Source organism: Pagrus pagrus (genome assembly GCF_965226575.1).
Source record: "Pagrus pagrus genome assembly, chromosome: 1".
NCBI classification, from domain to species: Eukaryota; Metazoa; Chordata; class Actinopteri; order Spariformes; family Sparidae; genus Pagrus; species Pagrus pagrus.
Window position 1 is genome coordinate 24,596,151 of NC_140185.1, and position 26,037 is coordinate 24,622,187.

Consider the following 26,037-nt stretch of genomic DNA (forward strand, 5'->3'; position numbering starts at 1 on the left):
CCTGAAAGTATGGTGACCCTCAAGAATTTTTATATCCTGCATAAATTATAGGTGTAGCAACAGTATTGGTGCTGCTGAGATGTCAGCACACGCACAAATGTTAAGTCTGATGAATTAAGTGTGTAACTAAAGCTGCCCTGACCTCTATTTGTTCTTTGTCCTTGCTGCTGAGGGAAACATGTCTCCTAATATCAGGCTATTTTTAAGTGCAAAAAGCATTATTTAGAAGAGTTACCTTTGTTATGCAGGAGAAATATCATTCTGCTGCACAGTACTGTCCATAACATATTCCATGTATGACAATGAAGAGATATACTTAAAATGATGTGGTTGATTGTAAATGATCAAGATGAATAAAACAGGCATAATGATGCCATCCTTATCTATGCAGTTGTAAATCGCTTGTAAACCTGTGGTAATGGTTTGATGGACAGAGTTTTCCTATTATAACTGACTCCTCCTATTTCACTGTCTCCGCTGGCTCATTCATAAACAGCTGCCTTCTGACAAAGATCGCAATTCGGCAAAAAGCCATCCAACAGTAGGACTAAGGTCTTCTCTGTTTCAAGGATAAGACCTTTTTCAGTTGACGCTGAGATCATCCAACATGGCTTAAGTATTTCAAACAGTCAGCTTAACTGATATTAAGCAGAAAAGGTCAAGAGGTTGTTCACCATCAGTGATGCTGCCTTATGTCATGTCACACAGTATCAGGATTATTACACAAGAACTAATTAACAGTTTTCAGGACACTTTGATGGAGGATGGGTCCAGAATAGGCCCCACTAACTTTTGGTGTGGATTCATATAAAATAATGTTTTTCAACATTGTTGTTAATTTCTCAGAGAACAATGCATGGACTGTTTGGCCTTGGCAGAGGTATGCGCTCTACTGAGTGCCATTCTGTTTCCATTGTGACCCCAGACAACATTAATAAACACGTAAGAAGCATTTAAGTGCAGTACGACACGCAATCAAGTCACCAGAATTTGATTTTGCCATGTGGGTCCATTTAGTGCTGATGATGCCGGATGACCTCACTGAACCTGCCCAATCAATGAGTCACCTGTTGGTCTGTATATCTTTATGTTTACTCCACACTCCTTCAAGTGTGACCAGGAACTGGTCCAGACCAAATGAACCCAACTACAGGTGTGAAAGCACCCTAAATCACATCACCATAGCACACCTTGTGTTTTAAATTATCAACTTACCAGTGTCTTTATTGGTGTTGATGTCAATTAATACATACATAAAAAGTTGAGTGATGACCTATATTTTAGCTCGTGAGAATTGGACCTGTTTCTGATTTGCCACAAAATACCAAAGAATAGATGTTTGATTCATTTGGACGTTGTATTGTATGTTTTATATGAAGGAGGTAAGGACAGAGAGATTACAAATGAAAACAGATTATTCTGGATGATACAGTGAGTAAAACATAGTCAGTACCCTCAACAATGTTGCATAATTTCTATCTTTAAACACACGCTCCCAAAACCCACAATACAAATCAGGCAATGCATCAAATATTAGCTGCATTTATATCAAAAAGCATTTATATGTAAACTAACTGAATAATTTCACTGAAGACATACAAACATAAAGGAGAACAAACACTTTACAATCTAAACACAACTCCAAACTGGTGTTTTAATATGCTTCCAATAGACACTTAAACATCATTAAAAACATTTGGACACAAGGATTAACTTCATCTATGAATAGCTGAGTTTGATTGGGGACAAAATCTAAAAAAAAGAACTAATAAATATGTAAAAAAAAGAACAAAGAAAGACTTCTGGTCCAGGCGGCATCTTGACTAAAAGGAGAAATAAGAAATGTCAGTTTTTATGACTCCCAGCACAAAAGGGAATCAAATGAAAAGAAAACATTTATTAATTAAAACACAAATAAAAACAATTCCTAAGACCTTCCTTATGCGAAAGTGAAAATGATGGAGGAGCATTAGATGCTTTGAATATGAAAGAATATGAAAATATACTAGATATGTAAAACTACCGCTGCAGCGCTATTAGTTGAAGACCTGCCTCCTAAAAGAAAATCATGTATTATGTCACAATGTGGACCACATTTACAGTCTGGCTGGTTTAACTGATGTCCATGTCAATGTAAACAAATCCAGCTTTACTGATTTACAGAGAGCTTTTGGTTTTATTTGGCATAATGGTTTCCTGTATACGTTAACTGAGAGCAGTACTAATGCTAAAACCAATGACTGCATAAAACTCATGTATACAAATAATGAAGGTGACGTAGAAACTGGGCCGAGAAGAACCAAACAGTTTTCACAGGCAAACAGGGTCAGATACGGCTGAGATTTAGAGCAATATTCTTGAGAAAGATGTACCAGTCCTCTTATTTACAGAGAGTCAGAGACAGAGAAAGAGAAACCCCAGTGACTTGGTTCATGACTGCTGAACTGCATGTCACAATGGCCACAAAACAAACATTACTATTTTGATCTATTATGATGGACCACAGTAAGAAACTAATGGTCAAGGATAAGTCAATTCAGCTGTCAATACTTATTTTTTAACGTTAGTTTTTGAGCTTTTTGAACAGGTATATAACCACATCCCCTCCCCTAAAAAACAGACAGAGACAAAAAAAAAAAGTGTTAGCAGAATGAGAAATAAATGACATGCAAGCCAAGACGTACCGTGTACATACTAGGCCCCATAAAAGTAAAAGCACAGGGATGTCATGTGAATTGAGTCACTCTAAGAGAGTTAAACAAATCAACATGTAATGCTAAGTTACAACTAATTCTCTCTGATATAATCAGTAACCTCAAATTGCTAAATGTATTAGATTCTAGTGGTGCATTTTTCAATAAAAATATCGATATTTGGTGGCAGTGTGTTGATAATCGTATCGCAAGAGTAAGCGGTACAATATCTATATCTGTATCTATATTTTGTCTCACCCCTACATGAAACTGCAGCTCAGGTGCTCTGCTGAGACAAGCTTTTGGTTTAGAGACCAAGCTGAACTCAAAGTGAGGCAGCAGTGAGGCTCTTGGAGCTGAGCCCAGCAATGAAAAATGCAGTTTTTTTTCCTTTTATTTATTTTGGGATCCAACTGTCTGGCAAAACAACCTATAGCTGATGGTCACAGCTAACAAATGTACCACCACATACCACTAAATGAAAATTAGCCTTTCAACAGCAGCCATCCACTGCCCTGCTACTCAATGGCCTCATCAAATTTGCATCATCAACACAGCTGGAAGGGAGAGATGATGAATCTCTGTTAGAGCCACTTTGGGTATTTTTTCCAATCCATCTTTCTCTGGCACACTTTTGAAGGGGCTTGCCAGTCCCACTCTGCCTCAATTATCTGGCAATGCCCAGCTGAGATGCAATAATCCAAACTCTCATTCCCTGCAATTTCCACACTTCTGTCTGCACACTCACTTGCCTTATGTTCACAATCACTTATGGAGGTGCTTCTTCCCCTACCTTGAGGATCAGAGACACAGGAGCACATACTGTAAGCTGGAGGATGGAGGGATTTACTCACTATAAGCCTGATGCACTCTGAGGTGCAAGAGTTCATTCTTACATCATTATTTCTTACATGATAAAGGTTTAAGTATGCAGAATTTAGTTTTATAACATTGTAGATGTAGACTACATTTAAAACCTATAAACAAGAACTAATAAATTAATAAACCAATAAATCAACAAGACAGATAGTGGCTTATCGTCCTCTCATCGTCTTCTTATTGTCCTTTGTTGATTTTATTCTTTTATTTATCTCTTTATTTATATTATCTTTTCTTTCTTTTTCTGTGATTTTGCCTGTTTTATCGCTCTTATTCCTTTTACATGTAATTGCCCATATTGACTCTTTCAGTTTTTACATTTTGTTTTAACTCACCTTAGACTAGGCTTCCTTGTGTTTGGCTTGTCTGTTTTTAAAGGGATCTATTTCAAGATTGTTTATGCTATGAGTTAATGTTGATAAAAAAATTACTAGAGACTGATCTGTTATTCTCCAAGCTCCTTAAACTCTGACATTTAAACATCAATTTTGGCCTCAAAATCAAGATTACACACTGTGCTACACTGTGAACCTCCTGGAGTTGAAACTTCATGAGATTTTCACGGTAAGATAACCGCCACAGAAAAGATCACAGTATCACTGTATTAAACAGAAGGTCTTTTGTTGAACAAACACTTTATTATAATTTCATAAAATGTAGTTCAATAATACTAATACGGTTGAATTTAACACCGTAATTCAGCAAATATAAGTGGTGTGATAACTGTTCATTTTCACACCACATTTTATGGTGAAACCAGGAGATGCTGCAACCATCAATCCAACCAGATGTCAAACATATGTAGGTGCTTGATTGATGGGAAAAAACATGGTACTTTTAATATCTGTAGGTGTTTCAAGGTACTGGCACCCTGGATCAAGATCAGTCACAAAACACTGAAAACCAAAAAAACTAATTAATTCCCTTCCATTCTTTTGATGCCCACACATATTTTCCTCTGACCACTGCCACAGAAACTGGAGGAAATGTACTCCGTTAAAATAGGGCCTTTATTACATAAGGGTAATACTGAAAGTTGCAGACAACTTTCCCCCCTAGCATTTCCAAGTGGTATTATTATTGGCACCGCCTTTGCAAAAACATTTTCAGTTTTCCACAGTCACAAATAATAACACAGGACAAAACATGAGTTTGTTCAATCATTTAGTCTGCAACAGAAATGGATCGCCAGTTAACCTTCCTTTTCCCGGTTGACCGCGTGCCCAGTGGCAGACAAAATTGTGTGATACAGTGACAGCGATGTTTATAGGGAACCAATGAAAACACTGATGGTTTCATTTTTTCATGTCCAATACTGTAACATTTACTTCATAATGATACGCTGAAGCAGAAAACGTGTCTGTTGCCAGATAAAGATCTGATTTGTCAAAACACTGCAAACCACAAGTCAAAACATTCTTCTGTCTTTGTCCTCGAGTTGAATCACTCTGATAGTGTGACATTTTATTTGACACTACATCTCAGTACAGAAGAGAATAGGGCACTGATCATATCAAAGAGTTAAGAATAAAAAGCTATATAAATCCTGTTGTTTCTAACAAAATGTATCCATGTATCATATGTGGATGCAATATTGCGTCATGCAGAATAATCAGATTATTATGGCTGCCTTTCGAAAAACTAATCAGTTAAAAACGGTGATTACGTTGTTGAACATACACTACATCCTTTTTTAGGTCGTTACAGATAGGCTGATATGTAAATTTAACAGAAGATATGTTTGTTAAACAGTTGTGACAAAGATATATGTCACAATATTTTACATTTGATTTATGAACAAAATTCTTTACAGGAAGAATCTTCTTTGTAGACAATATCTTTTTTCATAATATTTTTTGGAAATGGTACAAAACAACAGCCCACATTTAGACTTTGCTACGTTTCTAAAGGACAAAGCCGGTCGCCAGACAACAACACAGCCATGACAATGAGCTTCGGCTGTAAAACACGGTTCTCCTGACTGTCTACCACTCTTTTCTGTTCCAAACAAAAAGCACCATGCTGATGTTGGTCTATTTTAGAAGTCACCGAGTGCAGGCCAAGCCGAAAAGGTGACAGGCCACATCTTACTACATAAAATCATAAAAGAAATAGCAATGCCTTGTCAATACAGCACATGGAGGACATGTCGATGGTTGAGATCGTTTAAGTTAACAGACAATATATTGAGGATGCAGTCTGGTTGTGAAAAAATATGATGTAAGAATCAAAAGTGTCATTGTGTATCATCAGTAAGTGGATATGACACAATGACCTGATTTGTAAGAACTTTTCATGATTCACAATTGGAAAATGTAGGTACACCTGTATAATCTGATGCAATCCAATAAAAAGGCAATAAATGCAAGAAATTCGATCACTTGTTCTTGATACTGAAAGAAGATGATTCAACTGCAATCATTTCTGAGGCTGCTGTTGGGATTGTCTCTGTGCTGGACTATATTATAATAAAAGGTGTAGCAAACATTTTGTCCACAGGTAAATAAAAACACATTTAATTTGATTCTAAATAACACCAATAATAGTCTGAAGACTGTAATTAATATGTAAAATAAACACCCTTGTGGGAATTGACCGGGAAGGTTTTGATTTTACTTTTAAAAACACTTCTGTTTCCTTGTCATTTCTTTTGTAGAAGAGAGCTTACACACAACGTCCTCCTCAGTTCAATGATAAGGTATACTAACATTCATAGCCACAGCTCCTTAGTTCATGAGTGACAGCTCTGTTCTTGTCGCTTTGTCTTTTCGTTCACTTTCCACTAAGTGTGTGTCTTTCGTTTCACTGGCTACAACGAGGCTTTGTGGATGTGTACAAAACATGCTTTCAAGAAAACATAATGCTTGATTGTTGACTTTCTCTAGTAGCGCATCAGACAATAGATGTGCTTCGGATTAATGTCCTGTTGCATTTATAGCAAGGAAGCGATCCAGAAGCAAGGAATCTGAACTCTTGTCATTACAAGCAAAACCACGAAGATGCACAAAGACCGGTAATTTGTGTTTATACATCAACACTTGATCAAAGCAGTCAAAACATGCCTATTGTGTGCCTTATTTCTGCATCTGACAGTAAGAATATTCACTGTATTACACCTTGTTGGTCATTAAATCAATAAAACATCTACACGTCTTTACCCCAACCATGCTTTGTTCTACATCTTTACTACAACACTCCACTTTAATTCAAGGTGGACCGCTTATGTTTCAAGGATCAGATGTGAACAGCCCAGCGTCACAGAGGAGGAAAAGGAAACCACATGCAACGCAAGACTGAAGACCATAACAGAGGGTTTGTTGAAATAGGTTTGAGGGATCAAGTCCTACCTGATGCACTGAACTGACTGCTTCCAAGTGTGGTGGGCCTGTTTTTCCCTCCGCTTACAGGTGGAGAGAACATCTGCAAGGAAGCATGTGGACATACACCTAACAATTAGACTCCATTCACCATTCAGATGATCACAATGCAAGCATCCTAAAAGCTGCTCAGGGATGGCTTGTGAAATAAGTTAATAATGAAGTGAATTGATCAATTAGTCACGCTTCAGACTGAAAGAAAAATAGAGAGACAAAATCCATCATACCGCACTGAAATCCAGCAGGTCACTTAATTCCTTGTCTGTTCCAAGAGCGGCAATCCGCTGCTGAGGGTTCATCCTGGCGATCTAGAAACCTGAAGACAACACAGCCCGGTCAGGTCACATCTCTGCTGCTTTTATTCAACACAGTGCCACAGGAAATGACCAATGCCACGAGAGGTATTTGTTATGGATGCGGAATAAAGACCATCACTGTGGAGTAAAGTTCGCTCTGGCACTGAAACATACCGACACACTGACAGTTTGACCACACTATCGTTCACTAAACAGAGCAAACATTTAGTCCGTGCAGATTTACTGTTATCCATCACAGCGGTGATTAAAAAGAGATAAAATGGAAGCGCTGTGGATGGATGGCACAGCTTGTTAAAAACCTGCAGCATCGCGTTATTGCAGTGACATTATTTCTCTGTAACAACACCCTTCACCCGTCCTAACACATTCATGTAACTTGGTCATTAGGCTGCCACTGACTGCGTTAATGTCAGTGATTTGCGAGGCAGGTTTCGCAGGAAAAACGATGGTCAACGTTCGCGGAGGGACCTCACGTCAGTTAGCTTGCCGGCTAACGCTAGCTGCAGTTACTGATTCATATGGATAGAAAAGAGCTAGCGAGCCGCGACCAGCTGCAGCGGTTTGAGCCCATGTAGACATGAGCACGGAGAAGCCTTCCTGGCGAGCGAGATATAAATGAGATACTGGCTGAAGATAAGTGAAAAAGCCGAGCAAATATTGCAAATGACACTCAATCCCCAGCAGCTCCAGAATACAAAACGCAATGATGGTCTTTCTCAACTCCCAACTTCTTTCACAGGTCCGAAAGCTTTTGGCAAACTCACTGATATTTTACCTTTTTTCCGATTAAAATCCCGACTAGGGTGATCTGGTGAAGACTCGCTGTCTTGCAATACGCCTCAAACTAGCGAGATATTGGTTTAAGCGGCTATACCTGGGATAATATCCTCTCTATATAGCAGTTACGAGTTTCCCTTAGGCAGACATTTTTGCTTTGCGAAAGCCTCAGCACCACGATGACATTGGTTGTTGTATCCCTCCGCCGAGCACAGTGACATGATGGTCCCACACAGCGGGAGATGCTGCGGGAGTCAGCACGCGCTGTGCGGGTCACACTGATGCACCGCATGTTTATCTGCGCTTCAAACACACAGCAACGTTTCCGCATTAAACATGTCTGCAAACAAGGAGACCTATGTTACATCTTTTGTTTACATTATCCCAAATGTTCCCAACAATGTTCAAAATAGAAAAGTCAGCATTTTTATTTTGTTAAAGCTGATAACGGTGCGTTTCCATTTCGTCTGACGTCACATCCGCTTTCCATGCTATAACTTCCGGTGAAACAGCAGATAGGTAATAGTAAGATAATAGTTTGACACTCTGCTCTCACAGTATTGTTTGTATAGCTCACTGACGATGGAGCATTGATACTCATTGCCTGTCCCCCAAAAGCGTAAACGTACGGGGGGAAGCGAACGACCCAAGAAGACTATGGGACAAGAAGAGAGGTAAAACAAGAGTGAACATTGGTGTGGCTTTTCCAAGATGGAGAGAACTTCGAGACAAGCTAGGGTTACAGAAAGATGCTGATCTTGCATATGTTTTACTTGACAGGTAAGCACCTGGCTATTCTTTAAAGTAGCAATCTCGAAGATTTCCCGAAGAGGCAATTGCAGGTTTATTTTTGGACCTCACTGCTTCCCGGAGATCCAAGCTGTTTCTCAATATGCGTTCTTCTCTGTACTTCTGTTCTTGTGGACTTGAGAAACATCATCAGCGCCGGACCAAGTACTGTTCCAATTCAAAGTTCGCATCTAGCCAAGTACGGTCAAATACCCCGGATGTGTTCTTGCCCCACCCGTTTCATCGAGGATGCATCGGTGGAGACTTGTGTGGACTTTGGGAAGTTACGTATCCCAGAATGCATTTCGTGATAGCCGTGGCCGAGGAGCGGAGAGGACCGTCCTCCCGTTCTCCCATCCTCCCGTCCCCTGGGAGTTCACAAGTTCGAACTTGGCGTACTGGGTATTGAGAAACAGATCCAGTGTCGCCTGTGTGACATCAGTCAGTTGGCAGTTGGCAGCTTTGCCACGCCTCCATAACAACGCCACATGAGTTTCATCGTCCGCTGTCTTTTCTTTGTTTGTTCAGCCATGACCGTTAACAGTAACCTTAACTGTTTACTCCCAACGCTAGCAGAGACCAGGACAAACAAACTGTTATGTCGCAAGCACCTACTCTCTCTGGCCGACCAACCACTGCTGGGTGAACGCGTCACTAACTGTGCGCCGCTTGTGATATTTTTTGGGAAAGTCGCCACGACACCCAGTGTACTTCTTTGGTATTACAGCAAATGCTAGGGCTTTCATCAGTGGGCCGTAGGCTCAATCATCATTGTGTTACCTAATTCGGTAATAGATAGTGACTCCACAGATGTTTATTTACATGACAATCTTCAAGATTAATAAATTCAGGGGCTAGATCCTTCGAAGGACCTGGCCTTTGGGACCTTCGAAGGCTGCGTCAACCGTTGTTAAATGGGACGGTCTAGCCTTTGGTGTATTTCCTGGTTGCGTCACCAGATGTTCCCGCCCTTACCCTTACGTCACGATTTCTGCCGCCCAGGACCGCAAAAGAGAGTTGACTGAAAATGTTTGATTTAATGGATTTTATGGTTTTCTGAACGTCTAACATTTTGAAAGTGAAGGCTTTTAAGGCTTTACTTCCAACAGCATAATGCTAATTTATGCCGTATGCTAATGCATTACCAGCGTCACGTGTTTTAACTGAAAGTTAAAATTTGGAGGTTTTCCAAGTCCCCTGAAGTTTAACATATCTGGCGTTGGATGTTCAAATGAGTAAAAACCGAGTATAAACCCAATACTTACATTTAAATGTCAAGTCTGAACCACTTGATGTCACCATTTTTCTTGCTTTCCCTCTTCTTTTTCGGGACTGAGCAGCGGCGCGCAAAGAATCTTGGGATATGGGAGGCCGCGAAGGATCGTAGCAGTGCGTCCTCCGAAAAGAGGGAAAAGAAGGCTGCATTTGTGGGGTGCATTTGAAGGAGCCTTCGAATTTGGACAGCCTTCGCGCAGCGTTGTAACGTAATTGGCCTTCAAACGCGCCCTTCGAAGGATGCAGCCCCTGAATTTGGACACAGCTATAGAGTGTAAGTAATGAGTCCTAAGACCCGGAAATCGGTTAGCATTTTTGTACACCCGGTTCCTTCGCCTCAAAGTCAATGGGTTTTTTGAATGGGTTTTTGGTTAAATGCCTGAAATAAGATCTGTGGTTACTACATGCTCAAGATGTTTACACATTTTGTTCTATGATATAAAATACATCATTAAATATCACAATAATTTAATTATAAAGCACTTATGTGTCTTAAAAACGGCGCTTGCTAACAAGTGGCTAAATGAAACTACAGAAGTTGTCACGGACATTAAACGTGATCACACCGAACACGGGGACTATCTACTCACTATTCCGTCTTTACAGGAAGACTTTAGTTACAAACTATGCTAACTCTAACTTTACAACATGTCAATTGATCAATTTATAGAACACGTGTATAGTAATTGTGTGGTAAAACGCTTGGTGGTGGTGAAGTCTGTTTATAGACTAACATTTGCTTTTTACATCTAGCAATTTGATTTACACTTGGTGTTCATCTGTGAAAATACCTTGCTGAACAAAAAATGTAAGTATCATAAACTGTTTGCCACAGAGCTTCTTTTCGGCAATAATCCAAAATCCAATTAAAAAATCCCATAGGCTTTTTATCGACGGAACCAGGGCGATGCAAACTTCTGGTATGGTCTACGAAAATACGTCATCCCTACACCAGTCTATTATAGTGACACTGATAGAAGTATAGTGAGTTAGCTAGCATTGTTTGTCACTATTTCATTAGAATGAAATGGCATAATGTGAATATGATGATGAAGGTTCTCAGTCATCCAGGTCATGGTAAATCTAGGTGCTGTATTGTAGGCAACTGGACTTGTTTCAGTTTCTTGAAGACCTTCACCTCTCATCATTCTATTCAAAACTCGCAATGACTGCTGTTTTTTATAGCTTTGTCCATAACTTTTCTCTCAAAACTATTAAAAATTATACCAATAATTTGATTAATATTATGTAGCAGAGGGATGTAAGTAGGGCTGGATTACCAGCAGAGTGTCCAATTTGCCTGCAGGGCCTCAGATCTTGAGAGGCCTCATTAGCCCCACATTCATTCTCAAATGGATTTGGTCATTTGATTAGTGCTATTTATAAGGGACTCTTCACCAAATGGTAAGTAATTACTAACTGAGGTGCTACATGCATTATCAGCTAATTTTGCTGTGCCTTGTAGTTGAAACCCCAGTAATTATCAAGTATAAGTCCGGTATAGGAGTAAATATACATTGTACAGACAACACTGAGGTGGGGGTGTCAGCGAGGGCCCAACAGCAAATTATCAATTTAAGAGGTTAGTCCAGCAATGGATGTTAGCCCACTCCTGTCTGGCAGCACCGAGGAACAACATACATATATTCTCAAAATCTCATTTATCTTACATATTGTGGACACAGCTGATCTTAATTCTTTTAGGGATAATTAAATTATAGCCTACCTCATAATTTTCCACTGTAATGTTGTACATCATTTTTGACAGAAACTTGCTATAGTCAAGGTATTAGTTTAATAACAAATCTTACACTGTTGTGTTAAATTACATACTTCAACTTTTATGACACGATAATAACTATTTTCAGAAATAAAAAAAACACAGTATATATAAATAATTCATGAGTACGAAATTCTGTAAATCCCCTGTTACAGAGATCTAGCCTCATTTTTCTTTTGAAAAACCACAAAAACTCCCTGTTTCTGTCTCAGTACACAGTATCAACTCATGCAAAACCTTCATACTTTTCATTCTCTTAGTCCCTTTTAATTTTATTCATACTTATTTTTATGAATCTATTACTTTTGAGGTGCTTTTTAAAATTGTATTTATTTTAGGTTTGATTTGTTGTTTGCTCTACTGTACCTTCCTTTGTTGTAACTCTGTAATTTACCTGTTATTTACTGTAATTATATATCTTTTTTTACCTCTTGTTTGCCGTGTTGATTTTTTTAAATCATAAACTACAAAATATGAAGTGTTTTGACCCAAATTTCTGCAGTTGTGACAAATATAAGTTTTTCTGACCGTTAACTTCAGTTGGGCTGTGCTTTTATTCTGAAGGGTTCAGAACGGAACTGCTGCTGCCGTCGGCGGAAACCGGGCGGGCATTTGAAAACAAGCTAACTGTAAATTATAGTCAATATGAATATTGGCCATATTTCAAGAAATGAAAAAGAAGGGGCATTTTTCCCCATGGCAAATCCATGGGACTTAACAACACAATGGTCTGATATTAATCAGACTTCAGCTCCAGTGGCGAAAAAATCGAAACCAGTCCGTCGATCTGAGGAGGGTCTGAGAGCAAGAAAGGAAAGCGACCGTCTGCGAGTCAAAACAAGGATAAACATATCGTACAGCTTCACAAGATGGAGACAGTTTAAAGAGGAAAATAATCTGCGATCTGACGGAGACGTCGCTAACTATCTCTTGAACTTGTAAGTATTTGGTGAAAGCCTCGTTGGACCATGTTCCTGAATCCTGCCTGGCATTTTAAGTATTTCGCTGACAAATAAACATTGTCATCAAAGCTCATATATCAGGCCCGGTTAAACATAAAAAACACTATCTGCTCAAACTACACTTGAATATAGGGGAGGAAGGACAACCGCTGTCATCACATAAATTATGTTAAGATCATGTCGCGGCTAACTCTCGTTTTTCTTCGTTTTATTGAAGATAAAACGCAGACTGAAATGTAAACACACATCGAAACGGTTCATTTAAAGCAAAAACCGTAGAAAAAGTCTGTCATTAGCAGCGTTTGTCTTCGCTTAACAGCGCAGTTTCTCTACAGGTGTGTTCAGGGCCAGTACGTGGTTTTCATTGTCAGCTTTGACAGCCGGGCTTTGCGATGCTAAAATGTGACGGTGTCAACTGCAAATTAAAACAGCTTCTTTGAATATTTAACGTGTATAATCACAGCAGGGTAATGGACTTCAGTGTATTTCGTTAAATGCTTTTCAATACCGCTGTAAGAGAGGACCGTTTTTTTCCCGCTGTGTGGGAACTACTTTTTCCTCCGCGCTGGCGAGAAACCAGACAAGAGGACTGCAGTAAAGTTAGGCTCTGGCTGTGGCTTCTGGATGCGCAACGTGTGTTGTAATGCAAATATCACCATGTTTTAGAAGACTCTCACGCATTTAACTCGGCACTACCTTTTGCAAATGCTTGATGAATTAGTTTTTTTAGTTTTAAGTGTATTTTAGGTGGTTTAATAATTGAAATAGCATTTAATAGAGGCTAAAAAGCACTAGTATACTCCAGAGATCACACGTTTACTATTTTTCCTCTAAGAGTTAATAAAAATGTGTACTTGTTTAACATGAACTAAGAAAAAATATTATTCCAAAGATGTTTATTGCTAATTTTCATATAATAAATGTACTGGTAGATGTATTATAGCTGTAAAGTTGGCATCATTGATAGATAGATGCTCATATGTTCTTATCTTTTAAGTGATCAATGTTGACTGAGTACACTTAGATTTAGTTTCTCTTTGAGAGGATGAGGTTGAGTGGTTTATAAATTTGGTTTGCCAGTCAGAGAAGACAGCTTACAGTGGGAGTTCAGGGTTTTTTCTCATAGCATATTCATACTTAAACAGTTGCAAGATGTGAAAGAGGAGGCAGGCCCACACTGAAACTATTATGACTTTAAAAAAAAAAAAATTGAAACTGAAAACAAAGAACACAAGGGTGGGAAGAAGGCATGGGTGAATCAGTGGGAACCGAAAATCAATATGTAAAAATAACTTTAAAGAAATCAAGTATGAAACAGTTAATAAGAACAAAAACCACGTGTGAGCCTTTGAAGAAACCAGGGAGGTGTTCCTGCATCACTGGGGGTTGCCCCTCCCATCTTATCCAGATGTTTTAAAGAATGAGGCCTGTAACACCTACAGGAGCTTCAGATAGTTCAGTCCAAGAACCACCAACACTCAGGAACTGTACAGAGCCTCATGCACTCTGCACAGCACATGTACTTACACAGGGAGCTGTAACCAAAATATTTAAGTCAGTAGTTTAAGATTGAACAGTATTAAATGGAAAGAGAATGAAGAGCCCACGCATAAAGCCAGTGGACGCTTCAGCAACTTAAACCATGTGAGGTATTTTGGATTTCCATGTCCTGTAACTCAATGGCATAAAACATCTATTGCAACAATAAAAACACACTGAACATAGTGCTCATGTGCTCGTGTTTAGTTTATAGTGTTACACTGACTGCCAGCCTATTTTAAACAAAAAAGATGTCAAACTTCTACACGAAACCTAAAAATAATGCAAGAAAAACTATTGTCAATTGTAATTGTCATCTAAAGCAAGTTTTCTTTGAAGACTGAAACACGAGCGATGGGAGGCACCACTACCTTGTATTGTTAATTCCAGACTGCCACCTGTTGGACAAACTCAGATCACACAAACTTCACCAGATGTTCTTCCCTAACAAAAGGCAGATGAACATAAAACACTTTTTTTGGTTCATCTAAAATATTTCACAAATGTTGGAAATAAACAAGAGTCAAAAGTTAGAATTTACTGTTAACAGAAGTCTCACAGCTTTGTAGAGCTTTTAGAAACATTTTAAACATACAACATAAGGTTATGTATAGGAAAGGATTTATTAATCAAACTGTCTGGAATATGGATTGAGGGACATTGCACTTCTGTTTATTGGTCTTCCAAATTTTGTTCCTCTGTGGTGGGTGGAGGTGAAAAAAATCCCATCAATAACAATGAAGGAAGGGAACCTTATTTTACTGCATTATTTTAGGCTTGATAGACCTCAACAAATGATTTTAAATTACTCCACAAATTTTGAGACACACAAAAGTAAACTTTTTAATTCCTCAGTGTTTCCAGTGAAATAAGTCCTGTAATATTACCCTCCGCACTTTTTTTTTCTTGTAGTCTTCAGACCAAGAATAATGATAACCCTGATGACATCATTTGACTCCAGATTATTATCTCTGACTTTACAAAACTCCTCCAGAGCCAGAGAAGAGATCATACAACTGTGTCACTGGCTGAGAAGTAGTTTCCATGATGTAAAAAAAGCAGTGGAGCACTTCCTTTACTAATTTCTTATCTGCTCCAATGATGCGCCAATGAAAGTTACATATGTCCTGCTATACAGTTGGATGTATGAAAAACAAGCAACTCCATGGATAATGTTAAGATATTTATCTCTGCTAATGCCATGCTGTCTATTTAGCGCAGGTATGCTCATTTAAATAGCACCAAAACTAAGCATTGTGCGAAGAATCATCTTACCTGGACATCAACTTTCTGGTTAGCTAGCTGCTGACCACTCAGTATAGTTTGTCGGTAGTTGCTGAGCTTGGTAAGAGGCTGAGAGAACATGATCGGCTGAAAGGTGATGAGGAGTATTAGTGTCATGAAAATTGCTAACGTAAAAATTGTCACCAGGAAGTGCTACCATGTAAAATAAAAAGCCTTGAATACGGGCATTTAAATAAGAACAGGAAGTAAAAGATCTATAATGAGTCCAATAAAATGGTTACTATGAAAATAAGGGTTAAGATAATATGAGAAATATTTTTAAAATGTTTCTTCATCTTTTGAATGTTGAGCTTGAAGTCAGAAAAGTAGTTTGACAAGAAATTAGCACAAGATCAAACCGGAAATTGTCCAAATCTTTCAGCCATGTTTTTTAAAAGTTAACAGTGGATGGAGGTCAGTTGCCATGGAGACGGTTGAGCTGTTATCACGTGACCAACGTTTTGGCGTGTGTAAAAATGGGAAACCCTGTAATTTATTCTTTTTTTTTTTCAGGTCAGTAACTATCTAAAGTAAAGTTATTTTCCTCCTCTCCACTTCGCTTTTTCTCATAAAAAAAAAAAAAAAAATCCCTGATGACTACCTTTCCCAAAATGCAAAGCGCGACGTCTTTAAACTCCTGTGTTTACGCTCAGCGGTCACGTTCTCCAATCTCTGGAGCGTCAGGCTGCTGGTCACTGTACTTCAACTCAGACATGGTGGCAGCCGTCAGTCTGCACGACAACTCCTCGTTTCTACTTCAGCGTTGTCAGTGTTACCAGTGTAACGATGCCGGGGATGTGCTCTGTGCCGGGCTGTAAGGGCTACAGGAAGGCCCGGTCCCGGGGAGTCGTCTTCCACTCTCTGCCTACAAGAGACCCGGGCCGATGCAGAAAGTGGTTAAAGGCCATCCAGAACCCCAGATTTGACGAAAACACTCCAGTCAGTAAATACGGCAACATAAGAGTCTGTAGCCAGCATTTTAAACCGGAAGATTACGAACCGGACATACAGGCAGAACTTATGAAAACAACGCCCAGAAAAATCCTCAAGTCCCACGTAATCCCATCTGTTTTCTCTGGAAGACAACAAGAGGACCTGAACGCCTCTCTGCCAGCTGATGACAGCAGCCGAACAGAGGTAAATCATTTATTTCACCTGGAGTTTTAGACATAACGTTGGTTAGGAACCCCACGTGTGTGGCTTGGAGCAGTGTTGCTGCAGGAGAGAGTGTTTTTTCTTTCAGCTAGGACATCCATGTGGTGGAAAGGTGCATGGTGACAGGAGAAAACTTCAACCTATACCTCAACCCCTGGTATTACCTAACAGCATATAGGGAAAGTGGGCAGGGGATTTAAATTGAATGCACTTGCCTTTATAGGCATGCAGGCACTTCTCAATAACTATCAATGACTTTCTGTGAAGAGCCCCGTCTCTTCCTCTGACCCTGAAATGCCATAACAACATAAACAGTCAGTGTTGCCTGTCCTACTTACATCGGTGAAAGGGAGCGCAAACCAGCATAATAAATAAGTAACATGGGTAGGTCTAGCAAATAAGTTTCAACATGATTACTCTTATTAAATTAATATGGCTACATTCTGTCTGTTTGTTCCACTTACAAGCATCTGTTTCTGAAACTTTCTTTATTATACACTAATATAGTTGGTTGTTGAGTGTCAATCACTGACACTTTGGGCTGGTGCTGGGCTGACTACCACCCCAAAGCGTCAGAATTTAATGAAAGTGTTGCTATTTGACAACATGGGAATGAGACTCAACAATCAACCATGTTTCTCCACAATCACTTTTTGCGCCTGTTAATTTGGAATCAGTTTTAAAAAATACTGTAAATCAGGAGCTTGTTGACGTCATTGTGACATTGTGGAACTGACAAGAAACTGCCCCTTGATCATGCTCGCATAGGACTGAAATCTTTCAGTCTAAGCCCACTTACTATTTGGGCCCCACCTTGGTTAAACTTTATGCATAAATTGAGCTGAGATCAGAAAATCAGCTCCTAAAAAAACATCCTTTTCTTCAGCTCGTTAAAGGAGTCAGCAGGGGCCACAGCTTAGAGAAGGAGAGGAGTTGAGATGCATAACTGAGGTTCAGTTTGGTGTAAGATTTGCTCAGAGTGCAATACTTGTGTAGAAAACTTGGGTTGGGAAAGGTTTGTTTTTTAATTGCAACAATGAGCCGTTGATTCAAGTTGGCACAACAACAGGTGCCATATGTTAGGTAATTTGTTCTAATGTGGAATTGGGTGGGAAATGACTGACTACCAAAACATTTTATTTATTTATTTATTTTTTAGGCGAAGGCTTCCAGTACAGCTGCTCAAGCTTCTTCCTCAGTGGTTTCCTGTTCCATCGTTGATAGCGTGTTGGAATGGGCCTCTGTGTTAACCTCAATAAGTATGATGTAGTACAGCTGTGTTCCTTGTATTTGATGTTCAGTTTTCATGGGGTAGCACATGGTTGATTTGCGTAAAGAAAGATTTGTATATTTGGTAGTCAATAAAAGTTGTTGCCCTTTTTTTCTGAATTTAGTATTTGTTGTTTTGAATCAGTAGTACTCTCTTAAAAATCACTATTTTTCCACCAGTGTCCAAGTACATCGTCACAGGCTGCTTCCGTGGGTGTTCAAGTCACTGATGTGGATACTGTATCTCCTTCTCCTTCCCCGCCAACTCCTGTAGGTATAACACATGACATCTGAAGCCCTATTTCTCTGTAAATGAGAATTGCATGCAGTCAAAAGTAATGTATGTTGATATTGTGAACCAGATGACTTTCTCACACAGTATCTCTACTAATTTTCGAATTTGACATCTGGCTCTGTTGTCCCAGATTGCCACAGGAGCTCCAAGCACCTCATCCCAGTCCCCTCCACCAGCTGAACTCAGCGAAAGTTTGTGCAATATTGCATCCGTGGACGGTCTGAGCAAGAGCTTACGGAAAGAGACTGAATTAAACTCAACAGCAACGTCAAAATCAAATAAGAACACAGAAACAGACTTGAGTCAGTCAAAGACTATTGTGGATGACAGCTGCTTGATGGAGCTGTTTAAGAAGTGCCAGACATGTGGACAGCCCATATCCAAAAGGAATGTGTCTCACTGCGGAGCACAGAAGAAGGTGAGGTGGAGCTGCCTCAGTGGACACAGGGGCACATGGATGTCATCACCCCACCTTTGGGAGGCATTTCCTGAAATCCACCTTCTCACGACTCTTTCCATTCTTTTTTCTGGAGGCACCTTTACACACTTCAAAAAGTGGGCCAAACACCTGCACCTGAATTTCATGGGTCATAAAACCTTTTTTGAAATTCAAAAGGCATACCTCAACCCTGAAATGAAACAGATGAACCGGACTGAGCAGGAAGGGATCTTTACAGCGGGAGTCCACCAACAGCGCGATGAAAACACTCTTCTTCACATTCCAGGTGATTCTCCTGGTTTCAACGTCAAGAACCGAAAAGTGTCAGGCTTTACCTTTGTATGTTTTTTTTCTCCAATACATCAAACTGCAGGTTAAAGCCTAAAACTCTGTTTATTTCCAAAAGCATACAACAGCGAGGTGTCGTTCTAGTTTTCTTCTTTTCCCATCTTTTCTTCTCTCAGACAACACCAGTGTAAAGCAAAACCTTACAGCACCAGTTGCATCTTTTAATATCAGACATAATCTAAATTGCTGAGCCAGACATTAAAAGCTTGGTACGTGTTACTGAATGTTTTCTTGTTTTTACTTTAAAGGTCCTCTGAAGAACATTAAGGCCAAGTCGAGGAGAAGGGAGAAGGGAGTTCTATCGTCATGGTCAAGGTGAGGCAGCGTGCACAGGCTATACATATCACAACCACATCTATTTACTATAAATGGTAAGTGATCATCAGTATGTTAAACCTTTGTTTAAAGTCATCTGTGGATTGAGACGAAGCTATGGAATCCAATAAAATTACTCAAGTCACATGAGTCGGGTAACCTGCTGTTGGTTTGGAGACTACAATTTTGACACAGAAAGCTCATCTTAAACTGGGCGTGTGCAGCAGCTCTGAAGAAGCTAAGCTAATTGTTGGTTGTCATTAGCCTCTAGACTCTGTACTTCCAGAATCTAGAGGTGCAGAGTTGACTGATAATTCTGTGTTTGTCAGTAATAATGACCTGTAACAGTGTTTCACATTTATAATTTTTTTTATGAAAAAAATGGAATAGTGAAGCTAGAAATGTAAACTTAGTAGATCTCAATTATGAGTTCAGTTAAAAAAAGCCATAATGCGAGATTGTTAAAAGCTTTGCTTGTTGAAAGCTTTATTGGATGAACTCGTTTGACCAACTAATGGAGCATGAAGTATGAGGTCACCACTGAGGATGTTCTGTTTTCCAGGAAGTATAACTCCCCATGGGACCTTTTTAAAAATTAAATATTAAACGAAAAAAGAATGATGTCAGACCTGCGGTGGGCAGCCCCCCTCCCGAGGGTCTGGTCAATGACTCAGACTGAAAAAAGTCTGGGACCTCCACCCTGCATGGATTGTGTCAGGCCATTTCACTCCAAGAAACGTTTTATTGTACTTTCAACATGACAAAATTGATCTCCAAGTCATTGTGTAATGTGTTTGGTTTTAATTAAATAAAAACATTTTATTTATATCTCTCATGATTGCTATATACATTGCTGTGTCTTTCTTCCAAATGTTCTACCGTGTATCCTCATCTGTTTGCACAAAATAAAGTGGATAAAAAAACATGAAAAAGGCATTTTACGTTTTTATCTATGCAACATTAATGTGTGCCTCGGTTTCCTGGAAATCTCATGCCTCTTATTTGTTTTCATTGTGAATATGAATGTGATCCCTAAGACTTCACTCAATTTTACAACCATTAAAAACAAATTGCTCATTTATCATAAAAAAATATTAATTTACCATAAGATGACCCTGAAAGTCACTTATCATTTAAAAGCTTCTTGGTCAAGAAAAAAACAACTAATCGACTAAGAACAGTGAAGTTTGAAAAGTATAAAGGTTTTTTACTCTGTTGGCTGTTCTGACAGGTTGTGAAGGGTTTTATGCTCTAACTGAGTCACAACTAGGTTTCAAACAACTACAGATAAAATATTTTCACGTCCTTTCTCCTGTAATTACAATGTTTTCAGCTCTAAGTAAACCTGCCAGCCTTGATTTCACTTTGACTTTAAAAAAGTTTGTTTCAAAGTATACATATATTTTCATCTACTATTTTGTTTTTTTTGTTTGTTTGAAGACAGCAACAATTTTGTTGGTATTTATGGTTTAAGGGTAGATTCACCATACAGCATCCTAATATTTTCTTAATCACCCTACTGCCTACTCTGCTCTGTGGCCATGCAGTTAGTTTCAGTTTAACATGTAATTAATACAATATCCACATCTTCTGACACCCCCACAAGTTTTGGCACATGCATAATTGCATCTGAAAACCTGAAAAATAACATTTCTTTCCAGATTTCTCAGTCAATCAAAAGATTAAAACCTCGGCAGCTACTATAGGTATGACTGACATAGTTGTACGAAACAAACAAGATATACGGTGGTTACAATACCTGCTTTCTGCGCTCATACATTCAGACAAAGGCCACCAGGTTAAATTGAAGCCAGTTCCAACCGGAGCTCAGATGTTTGTCAGGCTAAGTGTCAATTTACATGTGTAATATTTCCAGATCAGGTTTTGTGTCTAATGACAATGTTTTTGTTTTACAGTTATGAAATGAAATCTTCAATATTGCTGACTTCTACTGGAACGTGTATGCATGAGCCTCTTGGTCTATCAAGTCCTGGACATGTATCAGCCTCTGCGAGGTAAGCAGTTGTAAACTTTACTCTTTTTTTGGCAGGGGGCTGGAATAAAGCATAGCGGGGCCCAGTAAACGTGGAACTCTATTTAGTGATAGAGTATATATTAAAAGCATTTTACATATGCATAGTACATATTTAAAGCATTTTTGCCTCACAAAAAATAAAACAGCAAAACCATTAATATGATTATTTGAAATTATTTATTTTTATTTTAGCCAGAAACATCTGGCGGGTCAACTTTGGCTGTAGGCGCCACTTTGGACAGCCCTGCCATAGACCCAAAAGCCCCATGTATGCAGTGGGTGTCTATTCTGAAATACTGGGAAGTGTATGACTACTCGCTGTGGCGACTTGCAGAGCTTGAAGGGTAACTTGAGCATTTTTTAACCTGGGCCCTATTTCCCCATGTTTTTGTGTTTTTTGTGCTCCAGTAGCTCAGTATGAGTGTGCACCCCATGTACAGAGGCTATGTCCCTGCCTCAGTGGGCCAGGGTTCAAATCCGACTTCTACCCTTGCTGCTTGTCATCCCCTGTCTCTCATCCTGTTTTCTGTCACTCTTCAGCTGTTCTATACAATAAAGTCTTACAGGTATTCATGTGTTACACTTGACATTCCATGTCAATGTGCTAAAACAACTCTTGAATGGTCTGAAAATGAATTTATATATGTGTCTGCAGAGGTAAACAGTGCCAGCAAGATGATGTGGATCATCAGAGTGAAACTACACTCGAGGCATCTGAGGTGAACTATCTCCAGGACAGGTTAGTATAGATAGTTTTGAGAATGTACATTTCAATAGGTTTATATATCTGTCAGTACTGTATTGACTTTTTTTTAAATACAATTTCACTCTCTTTTTTATTCAGTGTCCTAACTATAATATTTTGTTTTCAGTTTTGACGAGATGGAAGTCGCCATTGACGAGGACAGTATGAAGAATAGACTGTAATTTTATATTTTGTCATATCAGATATATTGCATCCTAATTTTTGTGCTTTTGTGGCTGATTTGATTCTTTTTTAAATCTTATAGATCTGACTTTGATAGTGATATGGAAAAAGTTGCAGAATCATCTGAGCTGAGTGGTCCAGGAGCTGATGACAGCTGTGATGAAGAGGTCTACGTATCAACAATTCCCCAGAGGCACCTGTATGTATTTGATCAGGCTCATTTTCAAGATTGGGGATCTGTATATTTAAGTCATGAAGATTTTATGCTTGATGCTCATTTCTTAAATACGGATTCTACTAGTTTATGTGTTTCCTGTATTACACCTTTAAAAACAGATGAAAACTGTCAAAATAGTACAAAACTTCCCAAACCAATCAGCAAAGAAATAAATATAACTCTAAATAGAATGATTGCTGAACTTCCTCTCCACTTTTCTTTAATCTACAGGATCAATATTTGAATAAATAGTTTGGAAGAAGAATATTGTAGAAATACTGAAGCATACAAAGATCTTTGGATTTTATATATCATGTAAACCAGTAGTGTCGGTCTGTTGTTTTCTGTCTCAGCTCCACAAAGTCTGAACTTTTACTGGAATGTGAGGAAGAGGAGCTGGAGCCATGGCAGAAACAAACTTCACATGCTCGGTTGAAAGAAGAGGATGATAATGGAGAGTTGAGTATGTCGCATCGATTCTTGAATAACTTGTTGGTGTTGAGGTTTTCAGATATCCTAATTCTTTGAAACATGTCATGAACATGAAACATTATGTATACATTGCAAAATTACTTGTGACTGTTTGTTGAATATTGATAGTTTATCATAACACTAATATTTAAAACATTAAGAAGTATAGCTCAGTCCATCTATTGATGGATTAATGTTAAAGTGCCTGATTTTTTGATTTATGTATATGTTCTTACAGGTAAAGATCAAGCTGATTGTAACCCGGAGCCTTCACGTCTTCAGAGAAATGCAGTGAGTAGTTCACCACCTCAGCTAAAAACAGAAACTCCAGACTGTCTGCAACAACCAAGTATTGATGTTATTAGATTTGTTGTAAGTGTAATAAATGACTTGACTAACAGGTGAAACAGTGAAGTTAGTACCTTGACATGTAATCTTAATTTTTAAGACCTTGATACTTGGATATTAGGAGTGTTTCTTGAAATATGGACTCTGTTTCTCTATTTTTCAGAGCTTTACTGTGGCTTCTCCCAAGCAGCAGTTAACAAGCAACGCTGAGTTAATTGGCTCTCTCGGGACACAGTGCCGTGCTGGGAATTCATTCACAGTATTACCAGGTAAAAGTTGGGATAGCTTTTTTTTATCCTTTTTTTTCAATGATTTTATAATGAGCCTTGTGTTAGCATATTAATGCCACATGTTGTTATTTTTCTTAAGCTTGTCTCAAGAGTCTGTGTTTTGTTTTTCAGCTGCTCAGAAGCGTCGTTTCCATGATGTGGCTACAACGACAGTAAAACAAGAGGCCTGTGATGAAATCAGCAACAACCCAGAGTCCTTATCCGGTGTCCGGAGTCCTGCAGCGTGTGCGGCAACATCATCCAACCGGCTGCCGTCAGACCCGTCCAACTTACAGACTAGTCCTGTAAACCTTTCTCTGCCTTCCTTTGCTGTACATGAACTTGAATCAACTGGCGCATCGAGCAAACAATAGTTCAGTGCACCAAGAGAACACACTGTTATGTTAACGGTTATAATGGGTAAGTTCACAAGTTGTTGTACTGTTGTATTACATGCAGTCAGTTACATTCCCCTTTAAAGGTATTGGTTTTATTGTAATATTATGTCTGTAAATTAAATTCTTAAAGCAAAAAACATTTTCAAGTACTTCATTCATGTATTATTAAATGGCTGACATTGGTTCACTTTCTTTATAGTACAGTAAGAATTAGTGGAATAAAGCATTGCTGAATCTGACCAGAATGGTCACCAGGATGGTCCGACGCAGCACCCGCAGTACTTCTGACACTGCACCAAACCACCTGTCCATCTCACATTCCATTTTCCCATCACTCGTTAACAAGACCCTGGAATACTTAAACTTAAACACAGCCTCTGGTCCCCCTTCTTAAAGATGGGCACCACCGACCCTAGACTAGGGTGGTGGTTCCAGACCTCCACGGGACACTGAAGAGGTGTGTCAACCAAGACAGCCCAACAATGTCCAGAGCCTTCAGCTCTTAGGGCAAATCTCATCCACCCCTGGTGCCTTGCCGCTTGGGACCTTCTTGACTACCCCAGCGATCTCTGCCACTGATATGGACAAGTATTCCCCTGAGTCTTCATACTCTGCCTCTACTTCAGAGGACGTGTTAGTTGGATTCAGGAGCTCCTGAAAGTGTTCTTTCCACCACCCAACAATATCCCCAGTCCGGGTCAACAGTTCTCCTCCCCTGCTGAGCATAGCCTGGGCTAAGCCCTGCTTTCCCTTCCTGAGTCGCCGGATGGTTTGCCAGAACTTCCTTGAGGCTGACCAAAAGTTATTCTCCATAGCCTCCCTGAACTGAACTGAGAAGTTCTTCCGGAGATTAGAGTTGAAGACCCGACGGACCACCTTGTGCTCAAACATGGTGTTTGTTATGGCCAGTCCGTGACTAGCACAGAAGTCCAATAACAAAGCACCAATCGGGTTCAGATCAGGCAAGCCATTCCTCCCAATCACCCTTGTCCAGGTTTCTCCATCGTCCCCCAGAAGAACTATGGAGTCCCCAGATGGCACCATTTCCAGAACACCACCCATGGTCTCCAAGAAGGCTGGATATACCGAGCTGCGGCTTGGTGCATAAGCACAAAGGACAGTCAGAGCCGTCCCCCCAGTGACTTTCAGTCATACAGAGGCGACCCTCTCGTTGCTCAGGAGAACTCCAACACTGCAGTGCTCAGCCGGGGCCTTGTGAGTATACCCACACCCGCCCGGCGCCCCCTACCCTGGGCAACTCCAGAAAAGGACAGAGTCAAGCCTCTCTCCGGGAGTTTGGTTCCAGAACCGGTACTGTGTGTGGAGGTGAGCCCAACTATATCTAGTTTGCACCTCTCAACCTCCCGCACCAGCTCCGGCTCCTTCCCCACCAGAGAGGTGACATTACGCGTACGAAGGGCTGGTCTGCAAAGCCAGGGGTCAAGACACCAAGGCCCGCCGCCCTTCACACATTGCAGCCGACCATTCCGTATACAATGAGCGTCAAATTCCTTGTTTGTGTACACATACTTGGCCAATAAAGCTGATTCTGATTCTGAAAATGTTTGTTTATGTAGTTTGTTTAGACCAAAAATCAGTAAATGAAGATCTCTCTCTTCTGATAAAAATGTCTTCCCCAAAACTACATAGTGCACATTAAATATGATGATGAATATGAATTGAATTATACATCTCACTGACTCTTACCATTAAAATAATGTTTGCATCAAAAACAATATAAAGGCCACCCTCTCTAGTCTATTATTTCCCTTTAATATAAGTATCATTCATCTGGAAAAAAAATAAAAAATAGAGCAGATACTATTCAGTGTGACTGTACTCTCTATTACCAATGAATATACTTATTTTTTAAAGAAA

The 26,037-nt window shown here is 39.5% G+C and overlaps 2 protein-coding genes across 10 annotated transcripts in view; one reads left to right on the top strand and one right to left on the bottom strand.

Moving 5' to 3' along the window:
- tcf12 (transcription factor 12) overlaps positions 1-16,304 on the bottom strand; it is an 88,941-nt gene extending 72,637 nt beyond the window's left edge. For 2 of the 8 annotated variants that reach the window (XM_084359453.1, XM_084359446.1), the window contains exons 1-3: positions 8,042-8,273; positions 7,177-7,265; positions 6,920-6,992 (exon numbers count right to left, since the gene is read on the bottom strand). In XM_084359453.1, coding sequence (XP_084215579.1) covers positions 6,920-6,992; positions 7,177-7,248 — 145 coding nt within the window. In that variant the 5' untranslated portion in view covers positions 7,249-7,265; positions 8,042-8,273. Of the gene's footprint in view, positions 1-6,919; positions 6,993-7,176; positions 7,266-7,419; positions 7,867-8,041; positions 8,276-15,663; positions 15,760-16,031; positions 16,091-16,273 lie in introns of those variants that run through there. The other 6 variants (XM_084359448.1, XM_084359447.1, XM_084359451.1 and 3 more) reach the window with 6 other exon arrangements.
- Positions 16,305-16,350: 46 nt separating this feature from the next.
- On the top strand, positions 16,351-24,298 carry LOC311261119 (uncharacterized protein). 2 transcript variants are annotated; one of them, XM_084359511.1, is made up of 12 exons: positions 16,351-16,809; positions 18,277-18,366; positions 18,522-19,116; positions 19,427-19,493; positions 21,410-21,508; positions 22,184-22,267; positions 22,401-22,451; positions 22,539-22,655; positions 23,027-23,136; positions 23,383-23,435; positions 23,656-23,761; positions 23,894-24,298. In XM_084359511.1, the coding sequence occupies exons 1-12, from the start codon at positions 16,459-16,461 to the stop codon at positions 24,133-24,135; spliced, it is 1,965 nt and encodes a 654-aa protein (XP_084215637.1). In that variant the 5' UTR covers positions 16,351-16,458; the 3' UTR covers positions 24,136-24,298. The 2 variants fall into 2 exon arrangements, with proteins under 2 accessions (XP_084215637.1, XP_084215638.1); XM_084359512.1 differs by lacking the exons at positions 16,351-16,809; positions 18,277-18,366 and having other exon boundaries at positions 18,667-18,809; positions 18,925-19,116.
- The last annotated feature ends 1,739 nt before the right edge of the window (positions 24,299-26,037 follow it).